Here is a 14,362-nt window from a genome sequence, read left to right as displayed (position 1 = left end):
GGGATTTAGCTGCAGTCAGGGGGGATTTAGCTGCAGTGAGAGAGGATGTACGCTGGATGGTCGAGGCGATTGTGGCAATGCATTCTGCCGCGTCCCTACCTCCACGAGTTGGCGCAGCACCACCACCACCACCGCCGTAGCTGCTTTTTGTATTATTATTATTATTATTATTATTATTATTATTATTTTGTTATTTTACGTTTGAAATTTTGTAAAAGTTTATCTTTTTTTTTTTAGATGTAAAACATTATAAATATTAATCTTATGTTTAGATGTTAACTTGTTTGTTTAATAATTGTTGTCGTAGTTTATCATAATCATATCACATATTTATCGTTTTACATATTGGAAACTTACTAAACATTATAAATACGTTTAACTATAAACTCGACTCGTAACATAATCCGATATATACAATACTATTTTAAAATTTACAAAACTTATTAAACGGTTTCCCGATTGCAACAAAAAATTAACTATTCTATACATATTTATTGTTTTACAAAGTGGAAACCTATGAAACATAATAAATACGTTTAACTACAAACTCGTAACATAATGCGATATATAGAACACTATTTTAAAATTTTCAAAATTTATTAAACGGTTTCCCGATTGCAACAAAAAATTAACTTTTCTATACATATTTATCGTTTTACAAAGACGAAACTTATTAAACATAATAAATACGTTTAACTACAAACTCCTAACATAATCCGATATATACAACAAACGGTTTCGCGATTTCAACAAAAAATTAACCTTTCTTGCTATACGGGCCGTATAACATTATACGGCCCGTATACAGATTTTAAAACTAAAAACCCTTGTCCAACCTTCGAAAAAAGATGCTACTATGTATACGACCCGTATATAATATACGGCCCGTATACATATAAAAACAAAAAAACATTCCACTCATTAAATTCTGTGCATGAACATTCTATACGGCCCGTATAATTATATACGGCCTGTATACAAATTGGGATGTGAAAATAAGATTATAGGGGTGTGGAAATAGAACGGCCCTATAAAAATGATTACTACTGTATAAAAATATAATTTATTTAAGAAAATACTTATTTTTATTAAACTTCGGTAAAACTATTAAGTTTGTATAACCTGTACGCCCCCCGTATATGCAACCCTCTCTTTGATTTTGATTTCAACCGCCCCGTCATTCTCCTCCTGCACATACGAATTCCAGAAAACCCCATCAACAATCACAAAACATTACGATTCTTTTCATGGTGTTCAACAACAGAACACAGACTTCTTGAGAAAAGCTTGATCAACTCACCGACAACACTCCAAATTACGCAGAGTACCACCCTTTTCAATTCTTCAATTTACTTATTTCATTCACCTTGTTGTTGAATTATTAGTGTTTAATTAATCTGCTTATACATATTACATACCAAGTTATTCAATTCAGTTTCTGGGTACTTGAAATCCACACCACACAAATAGTTTCCAATACATACATATATATATTGCCCTAGGGTTATAACTACTTATAACATCATGGACCCAATTCAGGCTGTTAAACCCTTAGAACAACAATTCGAAAACCCCCCCAAAAAATACCCATCATATCTTGACACCAATGAGTTATCATCAAGAGCAAGAATTGTATGTGAAATGTTAGCTAGGGTTTACCCGGGTGAAGTCGAAACTGGATTATCCACATTGGGAATGAATCTTGAGCCTGAAGTTGTTGAAGAAATTATAAAGTTTTCATACGGGTATCCCGAAACGGTTGTTATGTTTTTCAAGTGGGTCGGTTCGAGGCAAAAGCATTCGCCTTTGATGTGGAATTTGATTGTGGATTTACTTGGGAAGAATAAGATGTTTGACCAGATGTGGGAAGCGATTAGATCGATGAAGCAGGAAGGGGTTTTGTCGTTGACGACGTTTGTTTCGGTTTTCGGGAGTTATTGTGAGGTTGGGAAGTTTTCTGAAGCGGTGATGACGTTTGATTTGATGAAAATTTATGGGGTTGAACCGGATGTTGTGGCGGTGAACTCGCTTTTGAGTGCTATCTGTCGTGACGAAACGCAGACAGCGAAAGCGTATGAGTTTTTCGAGAAAGTGAAGACGAGGATATCGCCGGATGGAGATACGTATGCGATTTTGTTTGAAGGGTGGGAGAAGGAACGTGATGTGGCTCGAGCTAAAACGTTGTTTGGAGAGATGGTGGTTAATGTCGGGTGGAGCTCGAAGTACACGTCGGCTTACGATGCGTTCTTGACCACTTTGGTTAACGCTTCACAGATCGACGAGGCATTAAACTTTCTTCAGGTCATGAAGGGGAAGAAGTGTTTGCCGGGTTTAAAATTCTTCTCTAACGCGCTTGATTCTCTTGTTCAGAAGAATGATTCCGTTAACGCTTTATCGTTATGGGATACGATGATGACGGGTGAGTTGACCCCGACTTTGACCATGTATAACACCATGATCGGTTTGCTATGCAACAACGATGAAATCGCTAACGCGTTCCAATTTTTGGATAATATGCCATACCGTGGGGTTTTCGCGGATTCCGTAACCTACAACGTAGTTTTCCGATGTCTGATAAAGAACAAGAAGGTGAAAGAAGCAGGGAAGTTTTTCACCGAGATGATCAAGAACGAACAACCTCCGACACCTGCAAACTGTTCTGATGCGATGTCATTGTTCTTTGATCATGATGATCCTGAGATGGCGTATGAGGTTTGGGCCTATGTGAAGGAGGAGGGCGTTACGCCCGTTGAAGATAGCGCGAATGCTTTACTTGTCGGGCTTGCTAGTTTGGGCCGGCTGTCGGAGTTTAGGAGAAACTTCGAAAAGTTTCTGAAAGGAACAGTTAAGATCTATGAGTCTACGATGGAGAAGTTGAAGATCGCGTGCCAGAGGGAGGGGAAAAAAGCTTGTGAGTTGTACGATGATCTTGATCGGAAATGGAGATATTCGTAGATGTTTTTCGCTGCGTTACTAGTGATTTTAGTCATTTAGGGTTTAAAGTTTAAACACATGAACAGGTACCTCCCGGTAGATTTTTTTTATAATGACTTGTTTTTGCAGTATTTGTTTCTTGTTAAGGCATTAATCTTCTTTTTTAACTCTCCTTTATTACTTCCGGTTTTGGTATTTTTTACGTCTCCTATATTCCATGATCATTATTTTTTTTTCCGCAGTGGAGAACGAGTCGAGTTTTAAGGTAAGAATGTAGATCGCCATTTATGTTGTTATTTAGCTTTTGCGGATAACTGTTTATCTTCTGCTGTGCAAACTTGAAACCTAATTGTTTGACATATTTGACACGTTTCCTTTTTAGCTAAACCTTTTCTTTACCGGTTTGACCCGACCTGGACAGGACTATGGGCTCAGTACGTCCTTTATTGTGACGACACTGATTTTTGTGTTCGTGTATGTTGCTATCACTCTGTATCCTACAGTAAGTTTCTTGACCCTTTTCGGCCAGTTATAATAAAGATTTCGTCCAAATTTTACGTTGCATGGATGTTGCATTAATAAAGAATTTGATAGCTCTGATGCTAATCAATGACATGGATAGTAATGTTTTATTTTAAACATTTCTAATTGGTCAAATGGGTAAAATAACAGAAAAGTTTAGCTAAAAAGGAAACGGGTTAAATGGATCCGCCCACCTGGTGATGGTAATTGGTAAGTTAAGTTATCCACAAATTTAGTAGATGTTACTGTCTGATGCACATGTGAGTAAATTAGAACTAATCTGTTGACCGTTATAGTCGATGTTGATTGGTCATTTTTTGGTTCATTTATTCTCGTCTTCAAAACAAAATTGCCTATTCAACCTTCATATCAAATATCGAATTCAACTATCGGAGTGGCCATTTCAAATCATCTTTGGTCACCATAATAACAAAAAAACAGATGATCGATGGCAAACGATCGTTTTTGTTTTCTGTTGATAAGAAAGTTGGCATGGGTTGAACGCCATATCTCCAACGCAAGTTGTGTTTTACCTGATTTCATTAAATCAGTATAGTATTGGTTCTCACGCTTTCCAATAAATTGACGCGGGACACGTGGAAATATTAGATTGGCAAAGCTAAGGGAAAAACCATGCGTTCCTTAGACCACCCGTAGTGGTTTAGAAAAATAATGCCCCCACCATAGGGCATTATCCGACACGTGTCATCCCAGTCAGCATGGGGCGTTATTGCAAAAGTGACGTAGTGGGAATAATGCCTGATAATGCCCCTTCCAATCATTAAACAAAAAAAAAAAAGCAAACAGATGGATGGTGATTGGCTAGTCAAACTTGCATGGGGGTTCTCCAAAGTTGTCAGACAAATGCTCAAAATTGATTGGTTAAACAAACATGTGCCAAAGTTCATATCAGCGTTATTATTAAAACGCCAAAGTTCATTTTTTGGATTTTTTTTTTAAATAACGCCCCATGTAATGGTAGTGGGGGCGTTTCTGGGCCTTTTTTTTCAATTTTTTTTTTTAAATAACGCCCCACTACGGATGGTCTTAGTTGAATATCACAGTGTCCCTTTATGACTTTTCAAGGTGCTTTAAGACAAGCAAAGTACATTCTTTAGTTTTAATCATATACTTATATTCAAATCCACTTCTAACTGTTCGCTAATTACGTTTAGTCTATAAAATCCATTTGTAACATCCGGCTTCTTATACCAACGAATATCGCCAGCTTTTTACAACTAGAATATGACAATCTTCAAAACTAAAAAATATTTTTTTATACACACAAAAGATTGTTTATAAATAAAATAACTCTTTCAAATAACACGTTTAAACTTCACTATTATAAAACGTATAAAACTTGACAAGTATGTCTTGTAAAGTGTAACAATAACCATTCCAATTAGTAGCTTTCCATGCAGGTAACTTACATTCCCTTTTCTCAACCAAAATGGCATCTTCCTATACCTTCCTTTCCTCTCTACACACTTCAAATCAAACCCTACCTTCACCATAAACAATCCATAATCCCCACTCTATGAATACACCCTCACTCCACCTCTCCCAATGCCGAAACCGCAGGTCCACCTCGGCCAACGCCGCACCAGTTTCCCCGTCTGGGTCCTCGCCTTCATCTGCGCCATCATCGCCTTCGTCATCATAATCGCTGGAATCATCGTCTTCATCGGCTACCTCGCCATCCGCCCCAAAGTTCCCATCCTCTACGTCCACACCGCCCGCCTGGACGAAGCAGTCTACAACCAAGAAGGCGTGTTTTCCGTCCGGTTAACCATCAACATCAAAGCCGAGAATCATAACCTCAAAGCACATGTCAGCTTCTACAACACGAAGCTCTTACTCGTCTACCACGCGCTGAGCATTGCTCAGCTCGTGGCGGACCCGTTTGATGTGATGAAGAATTCATCACAAGAGTTGCATTATGTGGTGGAGTCATCGTCTATTCCGTTGGATCCTCGGGTGCAGGATCTGACGGAACAGGCATTGCAAAACACGCACATGATGCCGTTCTCGTTGAAAGGGACCTCCAGGACGAGATTTCGGGTTGGACCGTTGGGATTTTTAAAGTTTTGGTTGCATATAAATTGTCATATGTGGTTGCCTACTAACAACAGTGTTGTGTACCCGCATTGTAGCACTTCTTCACATTGACAGTTTACAAGTTTATGGATGATTCAGTTTCTTGATGATATGGGAAGATTAGGTTTCTAATTGGTAATAAGTTTGGATCATGGGAATGTTTAGTTTAATATGGGTTAACACTTGGTTGCTAAATGTTGTGTAATTATTATTTAATGCAATAATAATGTAAACTAATATACTTGGCTCTAAGTGATATGATTGGTGTTTTTGTGTTAGACATCATGTGTGTTTGATTGTTTATTCGAGTTTAATAAAATAAGAAAAGAAGGGAAACAAAATCAACGAGAGAAAAGAAAGGCAGAAAGAGCTAGAAAAATATAATGTAATTTTGTGTTTTAGAGTTTGAAAAAAGAAATTAAGGATTTTATGTGTTTCCAAATTAAAAGTTATATTAAGTGGAATGAAATGAAAATGGTATGGATGTGAAAATATTATAAATTCAAACAAACAATTGTATTAATTAAGTGGAATGAAAATGGTATGGATGTGAAAATATTATAAATTCAAACAAACAATTCAAGCAAAGTGGAAAGGAGATGAATTAAGCTCTAAATTTTGTGTAATAATGATCTATTCATTTCAACTTTGGATTTTGAGTAATAACGAGTTGACGCTAACCCATGCGTTGTGACGGGTTGTTGGTTAAAATTTTTATAATGAGTAAATGAGATAAGAAAATTCTTAAGTTTATGCAAAATTTCTTCTCTTTGTTTTATTTTTCATACTAAGCACCACAATAAAGTATTTAACTACAAAACATAATCTTTTGAAGAATAGTAACGTAATCAATGTTACTGTTATCCGGTTTTCTTAGCAAAATAATCAATTGCAGACAAATAGGTCACACATCAACTCCAATTTTACTATTATAATTTGAAAGAAGGTGCTTATTTGACCTATATCTCTTTCAGTAAAATTTCTAACTCATAAACTCCAATTTTATCAAAAAGTTAGTGGGCTCGTGAGTTCTAGAGGAAAAATCCCATTTTCTTCTTCCCTGTTTTATTAAATTCATTTTTTTCTGTATTTGAACAAAGCCAAATGAGTGTTCTTTCTATCGCCAAGGATCTATTTTGCATACATGGCCCAGTTTACCAATGGAATTTTGCGGTTCTTTTTGTATGTTCTATAACCAACAATATTTCTAACAAAAACATATATAACAACAAAAGTTATTAAAAGTAAAAAAACATATAGAAATGTGAAACAACACGTTGAATATCCATAATATTTTTGCAATTAAACACATGCTAGAACTTGAAATAGTCCAATTGTAACTAATTTAAAAAAAAAAAAACTATATCAAATCTTCCTAACACAGGAAAAAATAAGGGGATGGAACAAACAGATATTGCTTATCATTCAAGATTGTTATTCAAAAAATTTGGTATTGATTTATCATGATTCAAAATGTAAAAAAAAAATGGCAAACATGAAAAGGCAGATGCTTGAAGCAATTGAACAAAGTTAGAAACTTAAATGTTGTAAAATATTAACCCGAAATCATGTGTCTGCAATTGAAAAAGAAAAATAACATGGTAGCGACATATAAATCATTTTGAATCAGATTTTTTATTGCAATTCAAGAAGGAAAAGAACGGCAATTGTAATGATTGAATCAATTGAACAGAATTTAAAAAAGTGACTAACGGATTGGATGCGATTGTGATTTGGAGATAGGATGTGATTACGATAAACATAGTATGAATAATTAATAACGCATTTTGGGGATATTGTATGGTGTGACGGTTTGGGTTGAGAAGATGTGTCGCTTGGAATATGAAGAAAAATCCCATACTATGTAAATATCCTTGGTAATATTTGTTGAAGTTGGATGATCTCAACGGTGGGAGTTACGTTAAGAATATTTAATGCATGAGCCATAATAATAATATTTAAGTGTGAGTTATAAAATCCATTTATTAATGCCAATCGTGCCTTTTGAAACGTCACCTTTTTTCTGTTTTTTTTTCTTTTGAAACAACACTTTCTTAGAGTTTGTTAAATGCCAACCTTTTAATTGAGTGGCTTTTTTAACGACGCTTTGAAAAGTTGCTGATGTCATCTCCTACTTGCCATTAGTTACGACGTATCAAAATGAGAGTTGTGTTGATTCGCATATAAAAGGGGTATGTGTGTTAATCAAAGGGTATGTGTGTTAAATAAAGAGAGGTATGTGTAAACTAAAGAGGTGTGTGTTAAATAAAGGGCATGTGTTAATTGAAGAGGTATGTGTGTTAAACAAAATGGTATTAATTGAAGCGGTATGTGTGTTATACAAAATGGTACATGTTGCTTTTTGTATATATAATAAAATGAAAGGGTGTGAGAAAAATGAACCAAATGGTGTGACTTTTAAACAAATGAGACATAACTCAACTTGCTAATTGTATAAGGGTATATAATATAATATAATAATAATTAAGCAAAGGGGTATGTGTGTGTAGTTTTTTAAAAGTCACAACTTTTCATTCTAGAGAGGTAACCCAAGTTGCTTTTTACAGGGTTATATAATGGTCTAAGACTTATGTTATTAATTTATATGCATAATATATATTTGCGTAACACAATTGTATTAATTAAGTGGAATGAAAATGGTATGGATGTGAAAATATTATAAATTCAAACAAACAATACAAGCAAAATGGAAAAGAGATGAATTAAGCTCTAAATTTTGTGTAATAATGGTTCATAACATATATTTGCATAACACAATTATGTGCAAACTATATAATTTATGTATCCGATAGTTGGGTAATTGATTCATGTGATATAATGTTAATAAATTAGCAAAAGGAATGTCTCCTTGCATAATATAGATTTCAAACATTCATGATTGGAATGTTAATAAGTCAAATTACTTTTCTCTAGGTCTATTAGTGAACCTTCTCTCCAGGGATTATGAAACTAGAAATATTCTTGTTATTGCTTCGATTCATATTCCCCAAAAAGTAGATCCCGCTCTAATGGCTCCGAATAAATTAAATATGTGCATTAAGATACGAAGGCTTCTTATTCCACAACAACGAAAGCACTTTTTCACTCTTTCATGTACTAGGGGATTTCACTTGGAAAAAAAATGTTTCATGCTAATGGATTCGGGTCCATAACCATGGGTTCCAATGCACGAGATCAGGGACGGAGCTTAGTGGAAACCCGGGGTGCACCCACCCCCCTGAATGTTTCGGTTAGAAGTGTAAAATTTCCGATTTTTCATCCGAAAATTTTAAAATTATAAAGGATCGCCCCCCCAATTATTTTGCCTAAATATTTATACAATATATAAATGGGTCTCATGACTTTCCGCCCCCCCCCCCCCCCCCCCCCCGAAACTTTTAGTCAAGCTCCGCCACTGCACGAGATCTTATAGCACTTACTAATGAGGCCCTATCGATTAGTATTACACAGAAGAAATCAATTATAGATACTAATACAATTAGATCAGCTCTTAATAGACAAATTTGAGATTTGGCAATCCCAGGTAAGATCTTTTATATATTATTTACGTATCTGATAGTCGGGTAATAGATTCATCGTGCCTTTTTAAAGAGTGACACCATAAAAAAAAGTTAGATATGCTAGCATTTATCTTGCATATATCACCAAACCATGATGCGGTCATTCTCCACAGGGGGTGAGCAACCAATGGTATACCTTTGTACAATCATCACCCATAATATGTAGTTTTCTTTTCTTGTTGTGTTTTGAAGTGTCAAACGTGGTTTTGACTAAAATAAGATGGAGATATCATGTAGTGATTTTAATATAATAAAGTCATTTAAGTTAATCGAAATCTACTTAAGACCAAAGGAAATTCTGAATAAACTTCCGCACGAGTTATGAGTTTGTGGACTGTGTGGTGCATGCTCGTTTAAGATTATCAGATTCTCGTCATCGACAATTTGGAAGTTTAAGGGGGCAACACCTCCTTAGTGGTGTCTCAATTAATGACTGGCGCTCATGACAAGCATAAATTAAATTTCAATAGTTGGAAGCCTCAAGAACTTGCTTCTGATCGACCTGATCGATGGAAACTTCAGTAAAAACATCATGAGCTTGTGTTAGTAAGTTACTATTGATACAAGGCAACGATTAGCCAAGTTATCGATGACAAACACAATTCATTAATAGTATCTAAGTTACTTCTAGCATAAAAAACTAATGGTCAACCATTTTTAAGCTTCAAGCTGACACATTTTTTAATGAAGCAAGTTGTTTTAATTTTGGTCTATTTTTAGGCGTTGTCTTCAAAACAAAAAAAAAAAATACATACTTGTTTTTTAAGCTTACCGTATTGTTCTATTAAAAATACAATCGAAATACTTAATATGTTAATAATTAAACTCGATTCAAAAAAAGTGTCCATAAGATTGCTGTTGATGCAACAAACACGAGACCAAAGATAGTAGCTGAGTTGGTTAGGCAAAAAGGTTGAAGGGTTTAACCTTGCCTAACGCAGGTCGCGGGGTTCCCCCACGTTTGCAAGACGTGGAAGGAGGTTTACTAGTTCGTAGTTGTTGTTTGCTGAAGATTCTTTCTCTGAGATGTTCTCAGATCCAGAAGTGAGAGCAAACGGAATGTGTGTGGTGGATGTGAAAAGGAGTGACTTGTACGTAAGCAAGTCCTCCACACGAATGACCAGAGATTAGAGAATCTGAGCTGATCAGGGGATGTCTTCTGGAGTAAATGAAGTGTCTTTTTATAAGGGAAGACATCTCCCAAAGTAGCATGTACAAGACTAGTAATCCTGCTTGTAGTGGAGGGTTTCCCCTTTTGGGGGTTGAAGGCTTTTGACCCCTGGGTAATAGCGTGCATTGTGCAGACCTGCTTTAATTTTGCGGCCGTGGGTTGGTGAAGCAAGCTCCGGATGTGACTGGCCATTGTTTCCTCCTCGTTTTCCCATCTTACCGCTTTTTAACCATTGAACCGTTTAACCATTTAAGCATTTGCATATTTAGTCACTTTATTTAGTCTTGGGCTACCCCCGTCATCAGCCCCCCAAGTCAGAGGTTTTTGGATAGTATGCTCAAAGACTTCTGACTTTTATGCATGTGTTTTATCGCTTGAAGGTTTCAAGGGTTCGTTGCTTGATGGCTTGAAAGGATGAAGGCAGTTAATATTTTGAATTTGAATTTTAAATGACTGACAGTTGATTTGATTGATGTATGGCAGTTGATAGGGTGGCGGTTTTGCAGAAGTTATTATTTACATTTTTGCCTCTATATTAGCTTGTTTATATTTTTCTTAATTGCCGTTTCATTTTTCCATCCAAGTATTTTCTGCAAGTCTTCCCCTTTTCTTTCAAGGTTAGTGTTGTTTTCTTTTGCTTTACTTTTTCATAGTTTCCTTGCAAAAATGGGTGCCCTTAAGGATTTAGCAAGATCCTTTTCCCGGTTAAGCCAAGAGGAAGTAGAATTGTTTTGTAAGGAATATGGCATTGGGATTGAGTTTACACCTACTGCTCCTGCGTGTGATGCTTCGGTTGATAAATGCCCAACTGGTTTCATCGCCCTTTATTGTCGTCACTTTGAATTTTCAAACCTTCGCTATCCGTTTTCTCTGTTTGTTTTGAATTTGTTAGAGTATTACCGGGTTTCCTTTGGTCAGATTCATCCGAAGGGCATGGCTAGGGTTTTACATTTCGAGGTTTTGTGTCGTGCCCTCGGATATGATCCTTCATTATTGTTATTCCGTCGTTTTTTCCGATTGGCCAAGAATGGCGATTGGTTTACTTTTGAAGCATCTAAGGTTGATTCTGGCCTTATTTCATCTATGGTTACCACACTTGGAACTTGGAAGAATCATTTTTTCTGGGTTTCAGACACTATTGTTCCGTTTAAAACTGTGTGGCGTCACCCGGATGCTGTTCTCAATGAACCGGAACCCCTTGAATCTGATTTAAATGATGCTTTTCTGAAATCTATTCGTAAATGCCCTGCGAGGGTTCGTCCCTTTCCTGAGCATTTGCTGGTTTTATTAGGGGTTAGTAAGTTGTGGGAAAAAGCTGACCGGGATCCGGTTCTGATGAGAGATGGCACGGGTATGCATTTTTGTTTTCTCCTTTCTTTTATCTTTCTAATTTTTGTCTCATGTTCTATTTGTTTGTTGCTTGCAGTTATGTCTGCCTTGGATTTCATCAAAAGTGATAACACTTCGGACGTGGTTTTTGGGGATGTTCCTGTTGTTCCTGATGAAAATGTTGTGGTTAAAGGTACCGAGCAAAGGTTTGAAGGTGGTGGGTATGTTAGTGTGTCGAATGTTAAAGGTTTCTCTAAGCCTCTTGCCCCCAAGACTTCGACTCGGCGATCTACTCGTCGTTTGAAAGCTGCTCCTCAATCCACCTCTACTGAACCGGGGGAGTTGAGTGATGATGTTGAAGAGTCTGAGGACCAAGGTGTTGAGGCGGGTTCTGAAAGGGAGAGGAAGTTAGTTGTTCATGGCAAAAAGGATTCAACCAGAAAGGTTGCTGCTACACCTGTTCAAGGTTCTTCGAGTATGGACGTTGAAGGGTTGAATCCTGATGCAGTTTATGTGCCAAGCTCGTCGGTAAAGGTTGATGATAGCTTTAAAGATGCTGCTGTCTGTGAAGAGGCCTTAAGTCATATTGCTCCTCCTTCGGTTCACAAGACTATCTCCGAGATGGATGATGATGTGATGCTGTCCCGGATGATTCTTAGTACTTGCAACCTTGCAGCTATGCTTCCTCAGGGGGTTGCTCGTTTTCGCCAAAGGATGCGAGAGTATGAAGACTTTTCCAAAAAGAAAGATAAGATGAAGTCTTCGATGGCGTCGATGAGAAAGGAGATAAGTAGCTTTGCTGAGAAGGAGGAAGCTTGGTCGAAGAAGGTTGAAGGCTTGTCCAAGCAGCATGAGATTGAAATGACTGATTTTAAGAAGAGCTTCGAGGCTGATCGGTTGAAGCTAAAGGCGGACATGGAGGCTTTGTCTGTTGCTCAGAAAGCCTTTGATGAAGAGAAAGAGAGTTTGAAGGCTTCGGTATCTCGTGCAACTAGTGATAACCAGTGGTTGATTGAGCAGGGCTTTCAACAGGTTGTCACTTACCTGCTTCATTCTACTGAGTTTAATTCTGCCCTTGGTGATGTGTATACAAAGTTGCTAAACTTGGGAAAACACCAAGGTCTCGTTGCTGCCTACAAACTGCATGAAGCTGGGCATGCTCTGGAAAAGTCTCCGTTATTTCGCCCAGATGCTCCCGATGTATTCAAGAGCTCAGTTGAACAAATGGAGAGGCTAACCTATCCTTATGTTCATCAGGTTTCCTCTTGCTTTGGTAAGCCTTTGTCTGTTTTACAGGATTTGAAACCAGAGGGTCTAAATGAAAAGGTTTGCACTGAGGTCTTGGGCTCCCTTTCAAGGAAGAGATCTTATTCCGGAGATAGTGATGATACTCTCTCGAGTCTGCAGGATGCTTTGAAGGATGTTGGTTTAGAGGCCTCAGCGGTTGGTGGTGATGATGGTGCTAAGGCCAAGAAGTCTAAGAAAGCCAAGAAGTTCAAAGCTGAAGGTTCCAAGCCTTCTGCCATCTGATGTTTATTTGTAGCTTTCTTAGCAAAACACTTTATGGTTTGTAATGTTATTTTGAACAATGTTAGTTTCCAGGAACCCTTAAGGTTCCTGTTGGTGGTGTGTTGGGCCTGTATGGCCATTTGAACACTAGTTTACCTTGCAAGTTACTAGGACTTGCTTTAACTGTTACCTGAAAGTCTTTTATGACTTTCTTTGCTATGATATGATGGTTGTTATGTTACTTCTGTTATGTTTTTATACTTGCTTTGCTTAGTTTGTTCGGTAGGCTCTTAACCCTTCAAGCCTTTGGTTAGCTGTTTTTGGGTTGAAGCCTTCAACGTTTCAAGCTTATTATGCGGGTGGTTTGAAGCCTTGATAGCTTTTGGTTTGGTTTGTATGTTTTATTGATGGGTTTGCTTATTTTTCCTTTGGCAATTGTCATTCTTTTTTAGCCTTGTCTTTGTTGAGTTTACTTTGTCTTTATGTTTTTTACACTTTAAAGGGTTCAGTGCTGCAGACACTTAGCCTTAGTGTTTATGAACAAGAAGACGTAGTATCTATCCTCTTCATTATTTCTTTGTGATTTACTCGATTTCGTAAGCCTATTTGTTGGTTATATTTCTAAGGCTTAAGGAACGATTGGTGTAGGTTGTTCAAACCTGTCTATGAGACATTATTGTTTTGGCTTAATAAGTCTCATGGAGTTGTATTGATTTAGGAACTCACCCCTTATATAGGTTCATTCAACCCTTGAACCTATTGAGCGATATGGCCCGGGAGCTCATCCCCTTACATGGCCCTTGCCATGGAGTTTTTTGCTAGGTTCTCAACTTGATATTAGGATAGAGGGACAAGTTTGATAAAACAACTTCATTCATTCAAGCAGTACTTGCTTCTTACAAAAGGTTTTCATTTTAATACAAACCAAACTTTTCTGTCTAAACATAGAATTTTCTCAAGGTTTTTCCGTTCCAATGTCTTGGAAGCCTTTTGCCTTCTGAGTCTGCTAGCTTGTAGGATCCGCCCTTGTGTGCTTCGAGGATGGTGTATGGACCTTCCCATTTTGGGCCCAGCTTTCCTTAATTTTCCTTTTTGCTAGCTTCATTGTTTCGGAGGACTAGGTCCCCTGGTTTGAATCGTTCATTCTTAACGTTCTTGTTGTAGTAGGCTTCCATCTTCTGCTTGTATTTGGCTACTTGTATTGCTGCTTGATCTCGGG

At 37.2% G+C, this 14,362-nt stretch overlaps 2 protein-coding genes across 2 annotated transcripts; both read left to right on the top strand.

Moving 5' to 3' along the window:
• Positions 1 to 1,122: 1,122 nt before the first annotated feature.
• Positions 1,123 to 3,101, top strand: LOC110930186 (pentatricopeptide repeat-containing protein At1g77360, mitochondrial). The gene has a single exon (XM_022173425.2). It carries the CDS (start codon positions 1,525 to 1,527, stop codon positions 2,953 to 2,955), a length of 1,431 nt encoding a protein of 476 aa, XP_022029117.1. The 5' UTR covers positions 1,123 to 1,524; the 3' UTR covers positions 2,956 to 3,101.
• A 1,787-nt stretch (positions 3,102 to 4,888) lies between these two features.
• LOC110930187 lies at positions 4,889 to 5,818 on the top strand. The gene has a single exon (XM_022173426.2). It carries the CDS (start codon positions 5,023 to 5,025, stop codon positions 5,623 to 5,625), a length of 603 nt encoding a protein of 200 aa, XP_022029118.1. The 5' UTR covers positions 4,889 to 5,022; the 3' UTR covers positions 5,626 to 5,818.
• Positions 5,819 to 14,362: the final 8,544 nt, after the last annotated feature.

This window comes from Helianthus annuus, chromosome 3 (assembly GCF_002127325.2).
Source record: "Helianthus annuus cultivar XRQ/B chromosome 3, HanXRQr2.0-SUNRISE, whole genome shotgun sequence".
In the NCBI taxonomy this organism is placed as follows: Eukaryota; Viridiplantae; Streptophyta; class Magnoliopsida; order Asterales; family Asteraceae; genus Helianthus; species Helianthus annuus.
This window is presented reverse-complemented; position numbering and strand designations above follow the sequence as displayed.

Coding starts and splice junctions, on each gene's coding strand:
- LOC110930186 (XM_022173425.2), top strand. CDS start 1,525: ATGGACCCAATTCAGGCTGTTAAACCCTTAGAACAACAATTCGAAAAC.
- LOC110930187 (XM_022173426.2), top strand. CDS start 5,023: ATGCCGAAACCGCAGGTCCACCTCGGCCAACGCCGCACCAGTTTCCCC.